This window comes from Penicillium chermesinum (genome assembly GCF_028974085.1).
Source record: "Penicillium chermesinum strain IBT 19713 chromosome Unknown utg000003l:1.0-5111272.0:1.0-5115320.0, whole genome shotgun sequence".
In the NCBI taxonomy this organism is placed as follows: domain Eukaryota; kingdom Fungi; phylum Ascomycota; class Eurotiomycetes; order Eurotiales; family Aspergillaceae; genus Penicillium; species Penicillium chermesinum.
Genome location: NW_026695313.1, coordinates 2763603 through 2782583, shown reverse-complemented (window position 1 = coordinate 2782583; position 18981 = coordinate 2763603). Strand labels below are relative to the sequence as shown.

General features: G+C 53.8%; 6 protein-coding genes across 6 annotated transcripts; 2 read left to right on the top strand and 4 right to left on the bottom strand.

Annotated features, from left to right (window-relative positions):
* Nucleotides 1–224: 224 nt before the first annotated feature.
* On the bottom strand, nucleotides 225–3682 carry N7468_003975 (LEA domain protein; the record flags this gene model as incomplete). Its single annotated transcript, XM_058473272.1, has 3 exons — nucleotides 225–809; nucleotides 876–1382; nucleotides 1472–3682. The coding sequence occupies 3 exons, from the start codon at nucleotides 3680–3682 to the stop codon at nucleotides 225–227; spliced, it is 3303 nt and encodes a 1100-aa protein (XP_058332275.1).
* A 1960-nt stretch (nucleotides 3683–5642) lies between these two features.
* Nucleotides 5643–9147, bottom strand: ireA (bifunctional endoribonuclease/protein kinase IRE1; the record flags this gene model as incomplete). Its single annotated transcript, XM_058473271.1, has 5 exons — nucleotides 5643–6099; nucleotides 6173–7130; nucleotides 7208–7366; nucleotides 7462–7690; nucleotides 7795–9147. The coding sequence occupies 5 exons, from the start codon at nucleotides 9145–9147 to the stop codon at nucleotides 5643–5645; spliced, it is 3156 nt and encodes a 1051-aa protein (XP_058332274.1).
* A 1267-nt stretch (nucleotides 9148–10414) lies between these two features.
* N7468_003973 (chaperonin-containing T-complex subunit CCT2) lies at nucleotides 10415–12241 on the bottom strand (the record flags this gene model as incomplete). The annotated part of the gene is made up of 4 exons (XM_058473270.1): nucleotides 10415–10474; nucleotides 10546–11920; nucleotides 12008–12165; nucleotides 12239–12241. 4 exons carry the CDS (start codon nucleotides 12239–12241, stop codon nucleotides 10415–10417), a joined length of 1596 nt encoding a protein of 531 aa, XP_058332273.1.
* Nucleotides 12242–12457: 216 nt separating this feature from the next.
* On the top strand, nucleotides 12458–14459 carry N7468_003972 (WD40 repeat domain-containing peptidylprolyl isomerase; the record flags this gene model as incomplete). The annotated part of the gene is made up of 4 exons (XM_058473269.1): nucleotides 12458–12530; nucleotides 12594–12968; nucleotides 13025–13704; nucleotides 13761–14459. 4 exons carry the CDS (start codon nucleotides 12458–12460, stop codon nucleotides 14457–14459), a joined length of 1827 nt encoding a protein of 608 aa, XP_058332272.1.
* Nucleotides 14460–14902: 443 nt separating this feature from the next.
* Nucleotides 14903–15742, bottom strand: N7468_003971 (uncharacterized protein; the record flags this gene model as incomplete). The annotated part of the gene is made up of 2 exons (XM_058473268.1): nucleotides 14903–15272; nucleotides 15405–15742. The coding sequence occupies 2 exons, from the start codon at nucleotides 15740–15742 to the stop codon at nucleotides 14903–14905; spliced, it is 708 nt and encodes a 235-aa protein (XP_058332271.1).
* A 2199-nt stretch (nucleotides 15743–17941) lies between these two features.
* N7468_003970 (uncharacterized protein) lies at nucleotides 17942–18862 on the top strand (the record flags this gene model as incomplete). Its single annotated transcript, XM_058473267.1, has 1 exon — nucleotides 17942–18862. One exon carries the CDS (start codon nucleotides 17942–17944, stop codon nucleotides 18860–18862), a length of 921 nt encoding a protein of 306 aa, XP_058332270.1.
* Between the last annotated feature and the right edge of the window lie 119 nt (nucleotides 18863–18981).

Genomic DNA, 18981 nt, shown 5'->3' with positions numbered 1-18981 from the left:
TCTGCGTGACCTCCTTAGTAGTCGTAGTCAGGAGGAGAGTTCTAGCATTTGCAGAGGGGAGGAAAGCTACAAGAGACTTGGGAACTGGACGGATCTTGTGATAGAATGAGATGTGAACTGTCGAAATGCGAAATACTAGACGGTTATTAGGTGAGTTACATACATAAACAGCTGTAGAGGAGAATAGCAACAGCACTTCAGTAAACACTTCAAAGATCAAAACATCAAGCCCTCCAAAGCAACATAGAATACACTTTCAGAACATCTTCTCCAACCCACGCTGCTAATTTTATTTCCCAAGGCCGAGGGCATCGGTCAATCCACCCAGCCCTAAGCCACTGATCAACTTGTCCAGGCCCAGGCCGCCGAGAATCCCGTTCAGCAACCCACCCAAGCCCAAACCATCCAGGAGACGGCCAACGAGGGTGAGAACACCGTTCAGGAGCAGCCCAACAGCGGCAATGATCTGGAACAGAGGCTCGGAGAGCAAGCCCCAGAGGGGGGTTCAACTTCTTCTTCGCGTGTGGCATGTCGGCGAGACGCTTGCGGCCATTATCAATGGTCTTGACCACCGTCTCAGTCAGCTCCTTGAGCAAATCTGCCAGGTGGTACTCTTCAGGCGTAGCATCACGCGAAGCAGCTCGAGCCTTGGCTGTGGCCGCAATGCGACCGTCGGGGTCGAGAGCCCGGATAGCGCCGTTGCATTCTTGCAAGATGCGGCCACCTTCTTCAAGGAGAGGCTTAACATCCTTGACGAGCTTCTCCTCATCGAGTTCCTCCTTCGGGGTCCGGTCTGCCTTTTCGAGTTTCTATCGGGGACGTTAGTGAATATTGCATCATTTCAGGATCTCAATCAAACCAGCGACACTGCTTACCTCGGTGATCATGTTGCAGATAGGCTTGACCTGGTCGAGAGTCTGCTGCAGAATGTTGGCCATTTTATCCGCCAGCTCCTGGTCATGCTTGGCCTTCGACTGGGCTTCCAGCTCCTCCGGCGACGGACCTTCCTCTTGCTCGGGCTCGGGCTCTGGGATGTTCTCCAGCAAGGTGCATTCACCGATCTTGTTGCCGTCGTTGTCGACCACATAACCGTTGTCGTCAATGGCCTTACCGACGAGAGTGGCCAAGTTCCCAGAGGTAAGCTTGCCAATCAGGTTGCCGTCGGCATCTCGCACTTCACCTTCCTTGGTCACCTTGCGACCGGCCATGGGGTTCACATCGCGTGCTTTCTCCTCTGGTTCCCATCGCTCGGCCTTGCCAATGGTGTTGCCGTTCTTATCCAGAACATCACCGTCTTCGTCGACCTTGCGGCCAAGAAGACGCTTTGCATCACCCTCGATCAGACGACCAATGATGCGATCACCATCCACAACAACGCCGTCCTTGGAAACCTCGGCGTTATCGAACCCGAAGAATGGGCCCTCGGCCTTTCTTCCTCAGCGCCAGGAATGAGCTCAGCGCGTCCAATCACTTGGCCATCGTCGCCCCAGATCTGTCCCTTGCCATCGACTTTGCGGCCTGCCAGGCGCTTGTCCCCTTCCACAACGCGTCCAAACACGGCACCGGTGGCTGGATCGACCACCTTCCCTGTCTTGTTGACGACCTTGCCCTCAAGGATTGATAAGTCAGCTTCGACAGGGGCCTCTTCCTCAGGAGGCTCGTAAGGCTCAGCACGACCCTTCACGTTGCCATATTTATCGGTAATCTCGCCATCCTCATCAACAGCGCGACCACGCAGCTTCTTGGCTTCACCTTCAACGAGCTTTCCAACGATGGTTCCCTCGTCGTCTTCGACGAAGCCCTCTTTATTGACGACCAGGCTGTCCATGCCGGCAAAGGGGCCCTCGGGTTTGCTCTCACGCTCATCCTCGGGAATAAGCTCGACGCGACCGAGAAGCTTCTTGCCGTCATAGATCTCGCCATCTTGAATCTTCTTGCCAGCGAGCTCCTTGGGGTTGCCTTCGACAACACGAGCGATCGGGAAACCTTCCGAGCCGATGACATACCCGGCTTTGTTGCAGTGCAGGCCATCCAAGATAGATAGATCAGCAGTAGGCTCAGGTTCGGGTTCAGGCTCTTCGTATCGCTCCGCGCGGCCGAGTACCGATCCATGGCGATCTAAGATTTCGCCATCCTCGTCCACACCCCGACCAAGGAGTTTCTGTGCATCGCCTTCGACGAGCTTGCCAACGCGGTTTTGGTTTTCATCAATGATCCACCCATCTTGGGAAACGATTAAGCCCTCAAGGCCTGAGAAAGGCCCCTCTTCGTCATCGTCTTCTTGGACCGGAAGGGCCTTCACCTTGCCAATCACCTGGCCCTTGTTGTTCCAGAACTGGCCATTGTCATCGAGCTGAGCTCCGAGTTTGGCAAGTTTCTTTGGATCTCCTTCAATGACCTCCCCAACGGGTTTACCAGAATCCTGGTCAATAACAAACCCGCGCTTGTTGCATGTCAGGCCCTCGAGGGTTTTGAGATCGGGGATGTACTGAGACGTCTCCTCGGCGGCATCTTCGCCCTTGGCCTGCGCTTCATCCACAGCGCCTTCCGCATTATCTGCGGTACCCTTAGCGCCGTCCACTGCGTCTTCGGCCTCCGGGACTGCATCGGCAGCATCTTCAGCGGCAGGTTCAGCATCATCAGTGGCACCCTCCGCGGTCTCTTCGGCGCCATGGGCAGCATCCTTGGCCTTCTCCTCTGGCAATCCGTCCTGAGCGTCCTCAAAATTGTCATCCAAGTCCTCCTTGGCTCCGTTAGCCTGGTCAGCGGCGCCTCCAAGCGTCTCCTCAATGGCTTTCTCTTGTTCCTCCACAGGAATAAGCTCGGCGCGACCAATGGCATCACCGTCTTCATCGACAATCTCGCCTTCCTCATTGAGGGTATACCCAATGAGATCTTCCGGGTCACCCTCCACAATTTTGCCGACAACCTGGCCGACGGAGTTCTTAATCACACCTCCATCGGAGACTTCCAGGCCCTCCAGTTGAGCAACATCAGTGACCACTTTCTCCTTGGCCTCGTCCACCTTGGCTTGAGCGTCTTCGGGAACCTTTTGCTGGGCCTCGTCAACGGCACCATCCAAAACGTCAACACGGCCGATTAAATCGCCGTCTTCGTCGAGGATCTCGCCGTCATCGCCCACCGTCTGGCCAATCAGGTCTTCAGGGTCCCCTTCCACGAGCTCTCCCACTGGGTTGCCGCTCTTGCCAAAGATCTTGCCACCTTCACCGACCTCCAGGCCCTTCAGGGCCGAGAGATCGAGAGGAACGGACTGTGTAGCTTCCTGGGCTCCTTTCTGGATAGTGTCCTTCGCTGAACCGGCAGCGCCTTTGGCCTTGCTCGTCACGCTGGACGCCGCGCGACCAAGTGGAGCTGCGGACCCTGACGCTTCGGAGACGGTATCATCGGGCGGCGAGGCAGGCCGGCGCTGCTCGGACGAGGCAGGCTTCTTCTTGGGCTTGGGCGACGGGGTCTCGGGGACTGATTGTTCTTCGGCATCATCGTCGATCGGTTGGGGTGCCTTTGGCGAGAGTTTGTGGGAGGACTTCTTCAACGACTTGGGACTGTCGGTGACATTGGGCTTCGAGGCAGTGCTGGAGCCGGAGCCCTTGCGGGTCTTGGAGGGAGTAGCTGTTTTTGATCCCAGCTTGGGTGGAGCTTTATTCACCGCGGGGGAGGCCATCTCGACAGGAAGTTGGGTGTGGGAGTGTTTGGAGTAGATTGGTTTGCGTGATAGTAAATTGAAATTCGTAAAATGTCGTCACGTTTAGGAGTAGATCAAGGCGGTATGTGATACAAGGACCAAAGTCGTAAAAAGCAACAGTCACTGATACTGCAGTTGATGCTTTAAACAAATTGTAAAAGAATTGCAGGTTTTCCCTAGGGGCATGTGCAAGCTTATATGAACCGCCATGGGGCTCTGATATCATCGCCGCTCTCTTCTTCGAGGATCTTGTGTATACCCCGTTGGGGGGGTCGTACCGTGGCAGGTACGAGGTATAGAGAGCCAGCTACGTCACCCAGGCTGATATCATTGCCAGGATTATCAAACAATCCAATCCTGGACCAAAACTACAAGGTCGACCCGGGGTTTCTGCACGGTGCATGGGCCAGCAGCATGCAGAGTGGAGAGATAGGGAGCCACCAGGCGGCTACTAGCATCATCCGAGCGGGTCGTCCACTTGAATCGAGACGTCGAAACGTGTCTTACGCATGCCGATTCCTGTACCGGCGCCAATCCAGGGTACCAATATGACAGATGTCAAGCAGGACTGGTATGGAGTATAGGTGGAGCAGGGTCTGACATGACGCGGAAGAGTCTCCACCGTGACACCGTGGGGTTTACAATTCGGAGAGACCATAAGTTGACGGCTTGATTGCTCCTTTCCCAGTTTGTACGCTGCTGCCTCTGTCCTACCACGTGTGCCTCCCAGGTACTACTACTATATTAGGAGTGCATCCGTGGTCCACGAGCCCATCCATGGAAACAAGTTGGCCACCTCATTTGGATAAAACGTCAGGGGGCGAATCAGATTGCACGCTCCGACAGTGTCGATATTAATCTGATGTAGTTGCGATTTGCCCCTCTTCCCATCACACTAAGCGTCCTCAGTCTATGCGGTGTGGCTGGTGACTGGGAACTTGGAAGTTGGTTGGCTTGACGATCCATTCCCCAGGACGATCTGGCAGGATGAGCTTTGGCCGAAGCGATGCTGGTGGATCATCATTACATCAGATCGTGGCTCTTGTATACTGCGTACAGCGATGGTTGGACGGTGCGACAAGTTCAGGCCTTTGGCTTTGACTACCACCGTTCTTACCAGGATCTCCAGACAATGTTGACTCCGCGAGCGTATTCGTGCTTGGAGAATCGTGGGAGTGCAGCCGTTGTCTTTGTTTGGAAATTCCTTATGTGGTGGACTGCAACTGAAAGTTACGGAGGTGATAGGAGTACATTCTGCTGTGGTTCAAGGTGATCACTCCCCGTCGCGATGCAGCCGTGACGACTGGCGGGGGCTCGCAGAGTATACAGAGTATACGAGAAATACGCCCCACTGACGCCACAGCAAGACCACGTTTGCTTTCCCCGAGTGTTTTGTCCAAGCGAGGGGGGGCTCGACCAGATGAGATCATGCTCGATCGGGCAATTCATCATTTTAATCTATTTGGGTGGAGCCGTCAGCCACACAGGTCATCCCGCCTCGTAGAACTGATATCATCGCGGTCTCCAGCCAGCGGAAGCTGACCATAGGAAATGAAACAGAAACCGTCGCAGCAGGACTCGAGAAATTTTCTAGAAGTTCCAGAAAAAGTAGACCAGAGGCAGCTCTGAATTAAATAGTTTGACCGATCGCGACAGTTGGACCCGGCCGTTAGAGACGTGGGGCGGGTGGGACTCGCAGGGCAATTCATAATCCCGCCAATCAGACTTGCAAGTCAAGCGTTAGTGAAGTCTATTACCGCTCCGGGGCTTTGGAGTTATGGACTACGAAGCAGCCGCACAGGCAATCTTGAAGGAAATCCATCGAATTTGATTGAGTGGGTTTGGAAGATGCTAATGGCAACGCAGAAAGCAGACATCCCCCGTTATCTGTACCTCGCCCCATCCCCTTCCGGAGAGCCTCTCACCATGAGGCAAAGAATTAGTCCGAGGTGATGAAGTATCGTCGGAATCGGTCGATCTGCCTCAAGTTCAACTCGGTAATGACCCAATGACAACTCATCAGCAGGCTAGGAAACCGGACCGTCCAGAAATTGAGGTATCCTTCCGGAAGTCCCCCGATGTGGGCTTTGAGCGTGTCCGGCATATCATTATAGTGATTACGCTTGTTGCGAAGGGCCCGGAGAAGATCCAGCATTCGAGAGCCGGTGTACTTGCGCTGTTTACCCAGGCTGTCTTTAAAATCGCGAGGCAAAGCCCGCAAAAAATCCATCTCCGGTCCCATGACTTGGGGGGCTACTGACTCTAGGCAGAGCAGAGCATCGGAAGGAGGATCCCGAGGTTCGAACTCGAAATGGTCGGACACGTCGCACAGAAAGCTAAGTCGATCGGAGGGCGGCCAAAAGAAAGGATGGGTAAGGACAGCACTTGCATCAGGTCTGGAAAGATAGCGATTGATTAGCGGCTGATATCGTAAGGGCGGGGGGGCAGGATCAGTAGGTGCAGACATACCGCTGGCGGGGATCAAGGGACAACATCGAACGAATGAGATCATCAGCTTCGAAGGCATAATCTCCCAACCGATCTAACTCTTGCAAGTCAAAGTGACCTTTGACGATGTTGGCCTCGCGCATGAACTTGCCGTTTTTATCGAACGGATGGCTTCCGCGAGTCAAAACATAGTAAAACACGCAGCCCAGGGAGAAAATGTCGATGGCACGTGTGGCCCGTCGGTTGGTTTGTGGATCAACCACAGCGGGCTCGGAGGACTCAGTATGCTGGGATGCGAGGTTGAATGAAGACGCATCATCGTCGACCAGCAGCTCGGGAGCGCGCCAGCCAGAGGTTCCAGCGGCGTGGGCAGTGGTGGCCCGGAAAGAGCTTTGGTTGTCGTCCAATTTCTTACATAGGCCAAAGTCGGAAATGAGCATGCGGATGGCCCGAGAGGCTGCGCGGCTGCGCGGCACTGACACCAGAATATTCTGGGGCTTGAGGTCCCGGTGGACGATCTTGAGGGAATGCAGGTATCTCACTCCTTGGGTGATTTGGCGTAGGATGTCCGGCATGTCTAGGCCGCCCTGGACTAGCTGTGGGAAGTGGAAAGGGCGTTCGATGACATCCTGCAGAGATGCAGGGCAGAGTTCTAGCCCGATGTATAAGAAGCCCGCAGCCTGCTCCCGACAGAAGTACCGGATGACGTTGTGATGGTCATCACTCTCCTGTAGAAGGCTAACTTCATGAGAGGCGATGTCATAAAACTCCATCAGCATGCGTTTCACTGCCACATCTCGTCCATCGAATGCACCCTTGTAGACAACCGTACCATGGCTGCCGTGTCCTAGGACGTTGCTCGTAAAGACTTCCAAGCGCCCGATTCGGATCACACCGTCCATTTCCATGATTTCATTGGAAACAGTGCGCGTCATCTGGATGTCCGGCTCCAATCGAGGGGCGGAGACAAGTTGTTCACCTGCGCCACCACTTGATCGGCTTCTTCAGAAGCGTTAGCTTCCGCGCCAGCCTTTTTCGGACGACGATGGCTCTTACCACCGCGGCTCCCACGGGCGCGAGTTCGTTTCTTTGGTGGCTTCTCCGGGGTCTGACCCGGCTCTTGTCCGTCGCTATCGGGCCCGCGGGACGGCTCGCGAATTTGGACCCGGGTGCCATCGCCGGCACGCTGCGATCGCGTGATGGCCGGGGTGTCGACTGTCCATCGGGGGTATCAATGAAGTCAACATCAACCGTAACGCCTGGTACTGGGCGGGGTGGTGACGAGGGCCTGTTGATGTCTGGTGCAGTACCCACGATAGGGGTCGCGGGAGTCGAAAGGGACGTTTTGTCGTTCGAATTGATGATGTTTTTGATGTCGAGCTTCTGCTTAGCGAGATCTCGAATGTGGTGGGAGTTGAAGTAGATAAATGTGCCCATAAACAACAGAATTAGAGTGACGATGATGTCCAAAGCATTGTCCCAGCCCTTCCGAATAATTGCGCTGTTGCGTAATGCCGGGGGAGCGCAAGCTCCGATGGACTGCGAAGAATATCCCGGGGGGTGTCGTTAGTGATGTCCGGGATAGGCGTGCTGCCAAGACGCGGAATGGGAGGGCGAATGCGTGGACCATTGAGCGAATGAACGCCAGCCAAAGCATCCTTCTGTTGGTGCGGAGACAAACTCATGAGCGATTGTCCCTTACGGAAAAAGTCCTTGTCATAGCACTGAGCCATTGGAGCACGCCCAGTGACTAATGGATATGTTTCCTCGGATAGTGCATACCATCCGCCTGCCTCAGTAGAGTCGATGAAGACCCGCATGTCTCGTTCATCATTCATCGCGCCATAGTCGGGATCAGGGGGCTGGAGGGGTTGGGATAGAAGCACTAAGGGTGTTGAAGCGTCCGGGTTGTCTTTGTTGGTGGAACGCACAACGTCGAATACGCGAGCCACTGGCGATGAAAAACGCTGAGTATAGCGAGGTCTGTCCATGCGTGAATGGTCAAATCCCAATACCACACCGTCATGCATACTGTATACGTGACTTTGATCCATTGTTTGGAAGTACTGGCTCTGAAGATCCATGTCACGGTTATTCGGTGCCCACTCGGAATACTTCAGAGTACAGATAGGGTCGCCCGTCTCGGTGTTTTGGATGGCCACAGCATATTCAACCCGACCAAGCACCAGAGTGCCCGAGGTTGTTTCGCATTCTTCCGAGTCCAAGTCCTGGCCATCAACCTTGCGGCACTCTTGCCCGGCAGTGAATGGACCCCGAGAGCTGAAGACTCGCAATATGCTACCGGTGCGAGCATCAATCGTATACAAGGTGGTTTCTTTCCGGGCGGTGTATGTGACAGCGGGATCAATTCCAGAGTATGGAGTCTGGTCAACCAATTGCTTCACCGTTAACCCGAGTTTCTGGAGGCCGGCGTCGGGGCCAGGGCTGTAGATGTACAAGCTACCATCCTGACTTGGCTCGACAATCCACAGGAAATCATCTTCAGGCTGTGTATCGTCAAAGCTGGTTCGATTAGCTCGATGGTATATGCTTTCCACGACGGGACTGCTAGGAACCTCCAGAGCCCAGCGAGGGGAGCCGGTCTTGCGGTCTCGGGCGTGAATAGTTCCATCGACGGTCGCCAGCAGGACAAAGTCCTCAACCTCCCAGTCCTGCAAGGACCGCGCGTGAAGCTGCGAAGCCAGACCGGCAGCAGAACTGCTGCTGGCCTGGGTAGGAGGGGCTCGAACGGCGCGGCCGGTGCCCGCCAGAGCCAGAGTTGCCAGGGCGCTCGCATCGTTGGATTTCACGACGGGAGGAACAGCTACAGAAGCTGTCCTGGAGGAGCGATATCCGGGCCCATCCAAGGGCACGGAGATCTGGGGAGCGGAGTCATGGGGATCCGGGTGCTGCTGCGGAGCAACCAGAGCTGGGAGAAGAAGGAGAGCAACGCTGGCGGGGAGGCTCGAACGGGCGCCCGGAAGCCGCCAGCGCATGGTGGGAAAGTCAGCACGAGGGCGAGCGAAAGGGGAGGGTCGAGATCAACGACGGAAGTGTGGTCCCATGGGGGAGGGGGACCTGGGGTAGAGAATTTGGCGTTTAAGGATTTATCGGTTCGTGGACCTGGACGAGGCGGAGCGGATGGTCCAACCGGTAGAAAAGGTGTTGAAGGTTGTAGGAAGCCAGACTTAGGAACAAAAGATTCCAAGAGATTCGTGGGAGAAGTCCGAAGTCGAAGGGGGGGTGAAGGCTGCAGGGAATTAGAAGTGTGTGTATCTTCACATATACAGTACCAGTACGGCCAGCCTCCGGCTGATGCCGCAGATATCCACCAATCATCGGCCTGATACGTGTATTGTTACCGTAATCAGGCCCCAGGCCACGCCATCAAGGGTTGGGGGTTTCAGTAGGATCAGGTCCCTTTGTACGATTTGTCTCCTTGGATGTCCATGTTCCACAGGCCCCAGTCGTCCCGAGACATAACATCTGGGCTCTGCGCCCTCTAAATTCTGAGGACGAGATTCCTTGTCACGGGAAACTTGACCTTATGCAGTGTTTGCTAGGAGCACACTTGATGTACTCAGGTACATACTCGGTCCCCTCCTCCCATTCAAGTAACATCTGCATGCGATGCAGATCAAGAGCACATACACATTACCGTGCAGGCCAGAGAGGTTCCTATTCCAAGATCAATGAAGCTCAATACCAGTGGCAGAGGAAATAAGTTACTCGGACCAACCAAGTACCCTATATCACAATGAATTTAGCTAGCAGCAGCAGTAACGAGCAGCAGTAGGTGCCCAAGTATTCAGGTGTAACTTTTAGTGTGCCGAAACTTAAAGACTCGTCTAGGATTTGAACAGTTTTGACCCTAGTCTTTACCGGTATTATACTATACGATACGAATAGGGTCTAACGCTGCATTGGACTGCTACTAGAAGTATGTGATAGTGCATCTTTCAGGTCCCAATCGGGATGGTCCTAGGGTCAACCATGCTTCTCAGGCCGTAAGCCAACATGACCTTTATTTCAACACACTACTTGCGAATGACCGGATGATGTCTGCCGAGCAGTCTCACCAAAAGATACGACGATCTATTCATGTTCGTGATATGTTCTAACAAGAGTGCTTTATTTTCTTTTTTTGGTTCAACCTAGCGAGGATTCCTCCCCAGAAATTACAAAGGGTCGTCGCAAATCACATGATCACATATCGCCGTGCCATCTCGGAGTCACAGGCTCAAGTCATACTGGTAGGTCAAATTACATGCGTTGGCGTTGACGCGGGGCAGCACGAATGATGTTGTCGACACGGAGAAGGAGCTGCAAGGGAGAGACGTCGATTAGAACGTACGCAAAGAGTGATTAAAGGGGAGAGGAGAAATAGCACGTACCTCCGCAGCCTCTGAGGCTGATGACACCACAGCCTTCTTCAGCTTGTATGCCTCTACCACACCCAAGTCTCGCATGTCGGCGATGCCACCACCCGGGGTAAGCAAATCCAGGCCAGAGCTGGTCATACCATTGTTGATCGCCTGGCGAAGTCGGGTAACCAAATCGCTTGAGTCCAGACCAGCATTATCGGCCAGGATTGTAGGCAACTGCTTGAGCGCATGAGCAAATGAGTCCACAGCCAGTTGCTTCTTGCCGGTGGTGTTTTGCGCCGCTTGTTCAACCGCCTTGGCCATCACCATCTCGGCGCAGCCACCGCCGAGCGTAGCCCGAGGGTCTTTGACCGTCTGAGACAGCACTGCAAGCGCATCGTGGAGCGAGCGCTCAGCTTCGTCCAGAAGCTGCTCGGTGGCGCCACGTAGCACGATAGTGCAGGCTTGACCGGCAGCCACCCCAGAAAACTTGATCAAAGTATCCTCACCAATGATGACCTCCTCAATCAAGTCACAGCCACCCAATTTGACTTGGTCTGGATGGTCAAAAGTAGAAGCGATCTCGCCGCCCGTGACCAGGGCCAAGCGCTCAATACCATCGAAATCAGCATGCTCGATGGACATGATACCGGCCTCGGTGAAGAGCTGCTCAGGCCAGTTGTAGATGAGTTGACGGTTGACAAAGCAGTTGATACCGTGTGACTTGATTCGTTCAACCTTGGCACGCATCTTCTCGCGCTCTGCCTTCTCCAGGTCGGCGAGCTTGCCGGTTGATTCAACCTTGACTCGAGCACCGAAGATCTTGACCTTGTCCGTATCCATGGCCGTGTTCGCGACTAGGATCTTTGCATTTTCCAACCGCTTAGGCTGGTTGACTCCAATCTTCTTGTCGAGGATGAAACCTTCATCCAGATACGAATCGTTCAATTTACCACCCGCCTTCTTGATGATCTGAATATGACTGAGATCGGTTGAACCCTTCAGGCGGAGGACGGCCTCGCAGGCCAGGCGGGCGAAGTGATCACGGTCTTGAGATAGCACCTTGGAGCTGAGGGTGGTACGGGCGATCGAGTGTAGGTCCTTTCGGAAGGCCTCAGGGTCCTTGCTTCGGTCGACGGCAACCGCCTCGAGAGCAGTCAGGGCGGCACGGCTAGCTATCCGGTAGCCCTCAATAATGGTCTGAGGGTGAATTTTGGAGTTCACAAGCTTCTCCGCCTCCCGTAACAACTCGGCCGCGAGAACCGTGACAGAGGTGGTACCATCACCGACCTCATCGTCCTGGACCTTGGAGATGTTGACCAGCACTTTCGCGGCGGCGTTATCTAATGCAATCGACTTCAGGATGGTTGCACCGTCATTTGTCACCAGAATATCTCCGGTTGAACTAAACCCACGCGAACTTCGCATTAGTATATTTGGTCCCTATTCGCAATAGCATAGTGGGGTCGATTGTGCTTTCTCTCGTACGTACGCAGACTGTAAGATCTTGTCCATGCCCTTGGGGCCCAATGTGCTCTTCACGAGATCTCCAACGGCGATAGCTCCAACGAAGGCCGACAAACGGGCATTCTCACCCTTCTCCTCGACCACATCGTCGGCAAAGATCTGTGTGGGATTGGCGAATGATGCCTAGTGAAGAATCAGTATTTGCTCGGTCCCGCAAACAAAAAGGAAGAAACCGGGCTACTGGAGTCCGACATACCATGATGACCAGCCTATTGAACAATCGACAAGAACCAGGTCGAATGTGGGAAAGCAGGTCAACAGTGGGGGGGAGGGAAAGGAGAAAAAGTTGGGTGGCCCGAGCTTCGCTTTTCTGCGGGAACTTTCGTCCACCGCCTGTCCTTTCCCTCTTTCCAACCCTACGGACTTCTGCGTCTTCTCAGTCTGACTTCGCTTTGTGCTTGGGGGTTGGCTCATAATGGCTGATCCGGAAGACCCTGCCGTGTCTGCGTCTAAGCGCAGGCACTCTGCTGTCGACGGTGACGAGAATGGTAAGCACTCTTTCCTGGCTGGAGCTATCTAGTATAGCGCATGCGACTGATCGGACTTGCCAGATGATTCTTCCTCCGATGACGATTTTGGGCCTGCGCTGCCATCCGAGGCGGCACCGAAAAAGAAAAGACGAAAGTTGCCGTTCGAGAAAGTCTATGTGAAAGCTTTGCCGGCCTCGCCCCGATACTCGAAGTCGCTCATGCACAAGGAACAATTGTCTTTCGTGACAGTCACACCATATACTGAATTCGTAATTACCAGTTCTGTCGACGGATTTGTGAAATTCTGGAAAAAGATGGCAGAAGGAATTGAGTTCGTGAAGGAATTCCGAGCCCATCCTGGTGAGATCCACGGCACTAGCGTGAGTGCGGACGGCCGCAGCTTTGCGACGGCGGGGGCAGACAAAACGATCAAAATCTTTGATGTCATAACCTTTGGTAAGTCAGTAGGTTCTACCCTCTACTAGAAGTTGGATTTCTGATCGGGATGGCAGATTTGTTGGCTATGTATACCTTGGACTTCGAGCCGCGCTGCGTCTGCTGGGTCCATCGGCGAGGGGCTTCCCTACCTTTATTGGTAGTCACAGATCGGTCGAGCAATACAATTCAGATATTCGATGGGCGCGGCGAAAATCCAAAACCTCTGCATTCGATTCAGTCCATTCATCGTCACCCGGTAGTGTCACTGGCCTTCAACAATACATACGACTGCGTTATCTCGAGTGATGAGTTTGGCATGGTGGAATATTGGCGAGCTGGCGATTTCTCTTTTGAGAAGCCCGATAATGTCTTCAAACTTAAGTCGTCGACCGGTCTGTTTGCCTTTAGGAAAGCCAAGTCTATAGCCACGTCACTCACCATCTCGCCCGATGGCGAGCATTTTGCATCCGTCTCCTTCCCCGATCGCCAGATTCGCGTTTTCGAATTTGCCACGGGTAAACTGTACCGCACGTATGACGAGTCGATCACGACACTCATGGAAATGCAACAAGCCGGAACAGCGCCATACTCGCTGGATGAAGTGGACTTCGGACGGCGCCTGGGAATCGAACGTGAATTGGAGGGCGAGGCTACTCGTAACAAAGTCAATGTCTCCTTCGACGAATCGGGGCATTTTCTGCTTTACGGGTCGTTGTACGGCATCAAATGCGTTAACACCTACACCAACCGAGTCGTGCGGATCTATGGTCGCGACGAACCATTCCGCCTTGAATCTGGCTCTTTACCAAGGCCAGCCACAGAAAAAGGGGAGTGGTGACGGTATCTATGGCAGCAAGCAGCAACCCGCTTCTCCAGGAGGCAGAGGAGCGAGATGCGATCCTTGTCAGTACTGGTCTTGGCAAGGTGCGCTTCTACATGTTCACCAACGAGACCGAGGTGTCCAAATCCAGCCGAGATGTCCAGAACGAAAAGCCCACTCAGACCACGGGCAATAGCGATGCAGGCCCTACCAAGGCTGCAGAAAGCGGGAAAGCAGCTATTCTCCACACTACCATGGGAGACATCCACTTGCGTCTCTACCCCTCGGCGGCGCCGCGAACCGTGGAGAATTTTGTCACTCATGCCCGGCAGGGGTACTACAATAACACAATCTTCCACCGAGTGATACCCAAGTTCATGATCCAGGGCGGTGATCCGCAAGGTGACGGTACTGGCGGCGAGTCAATATGGGGCGGGGAATTCCCGGATGAGTTCTCTAGCCTGAAGCATGACAAGCCTTATACCCTATCGATGGCTAACGCTGGACCCAATACGAACGGCAGTCAGTTTTTCATCACGACCGAGAAGACCCCTTGGCTAGACAATAAGCACACGGTCTTTGGGCGCGCAGTGCAAGGGCTGGACGTTGTGCACAAGATTGAGAACGTCAAGACTTTCAAGGAAAAGCCCTTAGTTGATGTGAAGGTGGTCAGCATCAGCATAACCTGACCGGGGCCATTGTGTAATTTACATCTACATGTTTCAAACGATATGATGAGCAATTAAAAGAGATATGCGAGTCCTCGCGATCCATCTGAGATATGTCACCTCGCTCAAGCGGGTTTCTGAGTGTAACTTTGAACAGAAGCAATTAAGCACGAGAGCAGGCAGAGAGTGGGAAAGGAGACAAATGAAAAGAGCTTCAAGAAATTAACTTCAATTAAAAGATACCCCTATCTCCTCAGCGCACATTCCTGGGAGCCTTTGGCTTTTGGCGCCCCCGGTTTGAAGGAGAAAAAGCTCTTGATTCTTGTATAAAACGCCAATAAATGCACATGAAAGTGGCATCAAATAGCCCTGAAGATCCCACAAGATCCCACAATTGGTCTATGGTAAAAAGAAATAAAAGATTAGAATAGCACGAGAGAGCACGAAGATCTAAATATCAGTGATCATGAGCGTGAGCGGGACATTTGACGTATCTCCACGTCACCCGCAGCTGTCTGAGCGCCTTTGGTGAGGCGACGACTACTGCCCAAGGGCGTCGATCCCCGGGGGATGTCTGTCCGCGAGCTGCTCGCAAGGGAGACGGGGCCAGCGCTTTTTGGTGGACGCGGACCGGGGGCTGACGCCGCGTCCGCGACGGGGGCCGGGGCCAATACACCAGCACTGTTGCTGAAGCCCGGTCCTGGAGCAGCCACCATATAGGGGATATGTTTAGCATCATAGCGGCGTTTTAGGTAAACGCCACCGACCGCGATGAGACTAAAGCCCACTGCCAAGACGATCACCATGATCACCCATTGATAGTGCGTACTCCACCTGGGCCGCATGGTTAGCTACGGGCGAACGAGGGGGGAAGGAAACGACCAGGTCGCACAGACCGGCGTGACGGGATGGTGCTCGCCTGGTCGCGATCGCAATGAGAGAAATTGCAATAGGAATGGCACGTACCAAGACTGGTCCTGGCCATCGGCACGTTTCGTTACCAGGTTCCCGCCCTCGGGGGAACGATCCGTGCAGTATTGCTTATACCATGTGGTGATGAGGTTCCGATCGGAGGGATCGGGACAGGAAGAGCAGTCGGAGACTTTGCTGGAGGACAGGAGAGGAGACTTGCAGAAGCAGGAGAGCCAGGATGAAGAGCCGCCAGCGGCACAGCTAGTCGAGGCCTGTTGTAGCCCAGGACACGAAAGAGCGCATTGCGGGAAGGTGGACGAGGCAGTCGATGATAGCGCCGGGGTGACGAGTATCGAGATCAACGACAGCAGCAACGCCCAGTGGGCACGCATCTTGAAAGGAGTCCGAAGATAAGAAACCTTCAGAGAGAAAATCGGGTTGGGGCGGAGGTTGGCATCGGATTTGAAGGGTTTTGCCCAGTTGAGTCTAGTGTCGTAATTCTCGAATACCACGATCCCAGTGGCTCATGCACCCCAGAACCGGTTTTTTTTTTTTTATAATTTTAAATTGAATTTTGTTTAATTTAATTTTATTCCCACCCCCCTTGGCCCTCGCAGGCTTCGATTCCCCCTCCTGTTTAGTCGGCATCTTTGTCTTGCCAGCCCCATGAGGCTGGCGGATTATGCAAGGCTGGATCTACTCACCTGGGCACGTTCAGCGCCTGTTTGGAGCTTTTGGAGCTTTTGGAGCTCCCTTGGGCCCCCCCACCGCTGATCGCAGGGGCTTGCCACGTGAAAGACGAAGCTGTTCTGTGCGAGTAAGCCGATGCCCTTCAGATTCCAAGATTTCCGAAGTAGTTCTCCAAATGGTGCCTTTTGTTAATTGTCTTATTCTATATGTTTGTTGGGTATAGTCCTTGTGCTATGATTCTCATGTTCAAAATGACCGCTTCAACGGGCCGGTTTCAGGCAAGCAAAGCCCTCCGCTTCCGGCTTTCTAGGGTCGCATATTGTAACGTACCAGTAAGTTGGTCTGCATTGTGATAATTTTGCGACTACTAGTACTTGTATGGCATTCATCCTAGGAATCTGTGGGGTGATTCTGAGCGGTTGCGGACCTCAGAGTCGTATACGGAAGCGTTCAAGTTCGCTTAGATGTTCCCGATATATCTCCGGTCCCACTACTCGTAGTACTAGACCATTTCACGATATCGGTACTACTATCTGATTTCAACTTCGAGTTGAAGGAGGTGGCGCTTGCGTTGGGAATCTTCTATCGGCAAAACTAGGCAAAATTAACCGCACCTCCTAGCGCTAGCATCCATGGATGAATCTAGGCAGTGTTTCACGAGTAGGAGGCCTCGTTGTGGCACAGAGGGTGAATCCAGGACCCAGATGGTGGCTGAAGTGAATAGAACGTTGGAACGTGTATTCGAGTTTGGAATGCCCCAGTACACCAGTGGTAGGCACTAGTAATATCCCCTTGGCTTCTCTGAATCTTCATTTCTTGGGGCTCTAACTGCCTCCACGAATTGTCCGCATTGATCGGAACTTCAGCCCTGCGGACTAACATTCTGCCACTTCCGCTGGATTACGTGAACCGCCTATACATTCCAAGGTTCCAAGTTGCAAGTTTCGGAATATGACCCTGACGTTAGTAACTATGTAGGAGCATCGTTCACTGGGTAACAGGCGGACGGGCACTGGAACTCTAAACTGGACGTGTTCAGGGAGCCTTGGAACGGAGATGTCCAAGGGGAGATGGGGTTAGATTCCCGGTCAAGAAAAGCTCGAGGACCCTGTTTTTTATGCTAAAGGAAAACGAGGTCATAGCTTCAAGACAAGGTCGACAGAAGCCCCAGAACAAGAAGAATGCAAAGCCTCTGGTACGGGGGAGGCTGTGCCGATGTGCGGGATCTGCGAGGCTTGCGAGGCTTGCGAGGCTTGCGCGCTGCTGGTTGGTTGGGACGAGTTTCAGGGCTGGACCCGAGAATCAAACCCATTTTTGAGGCTTTTGAAAGCGTTCGGGGCCCTCTTCTTCTGATTGTCGCTGATCATGTTGGACCCTTTGAAGAATAAGGTTCACATGGGATCGTGGCCGTCTTCCGCGATCCCGATGGCTTCAATAGTGCGGACTAGTGGACGTGGCTTCTGCGCGTGTCTTGGTTTATTGGTGCCTGGATGGTTCTGGGTTCTTGGGTTCTTGGGGATCTCGGCCTTAGCGCCATGAATGGCCCCGTTCTTCCCCCACCCTCTCTTGTCCAACATCCTATGAATCATCCGCCCAGAGGTGACAGTTTCTGTGCAGATCCGGTTCCGACAGGTTTCCGCCACAGCTTCCGAAGCGCAAACTGTCATGGAGTCAAGCTAGCCCCCGCCCTCTGCCATTGGCTCCTTGCCCCCCGGGACCAAACCTTGTCTGCAAGGGTTACGAGGTGATGGCCCCTTTATCGCGCAACAGATCGCCCTCCACATCGCACCATTTGGAATATCTAACCGGGTCTCCCCATTCCCCGGATCATGATCGCCATCCCGGACTCATCTTGATCCCTGGCTGTCATCAGGCCATAGAGCAATGTTCTCCCTCCCTCCATGACGTCCAACGGCGCTTTCGACTTTACGGATTCGCTGTCACACAACAACTTTGCCGAGAATCAAGTCCGCAGCCACTTATTTGCTGCCTTTGCCGCAATTGCATGGTACAATGCCATCGAGTTGATCGCTCTGTGCCTGGCCTCCTTTAAACGACGGCATGGGTGGTACTTCTGGAGCCTGCTGGTCTCCTCGGGAGGGATCATTCCCAACTGCCTTGGGTATATCCTGCTCTTTTTCGATTCCGGCGTCACCCCCTATGTCTCGATCACCATGGTGGTGAGTGGCTGGGTCATGATGGTCACGGGCCAATCGGTGGTGCTCTGGTCCCGGCTACACTTGGTCATGCAGAATATCAAGATTCTCCGAGCGGTGCTGGGGATGATCATCATCGATATGATCGTGTTTCAATTCCCCACCATTGTGCTCATGTTTGGGAGCGTGGCTCCCATCTCTTCGGCCTTCACGACAGGGTACAATGTGATCGAGCGCGTCCAACTCATCGCTTTCTGCATCCAAGAATTCATCATCTCGAGCATCTATGTCTACGAAACCATCAAGCTGCTCCGTCTCCGCCCCCAAGGTCGACCAAACGGCATCCTCCGCCAGCTACTGATCATCAACGTCGTCATCCTCGTTCTCGATATCGCCGTGGTCGTCACAGAGTGGATTGGGTTATACTCGGTGCAAGCTTTGCTCAAGCCAGCCATCTACAGCGTGAAGCTCAAGCTGGAGTATGCCATACTGGGGAAACTCGTGGCGATCGCACGCGCGCCGCTTTCAGGGTCAGACCTGTTGTCCAGCGGCTGGGAACTCGATGATACTCTTCGAAACCAGTCCAGCAATGCCAGCTCACGGAAATACAGCCTTCCCTGGTTCTGGGACGTTTCCTCGCCCTCCCAAAGCACTTCCACTCCTTAATTCCGCCCATCGAAGCGTAGCGCACTGCCGCTTGTATCATGCAACTCAATCTTTCGCATCTTTCCTACTCTCTCTCCGACACGAATGACCCGGACCTTGAACCATTTTCCTCGAAAATA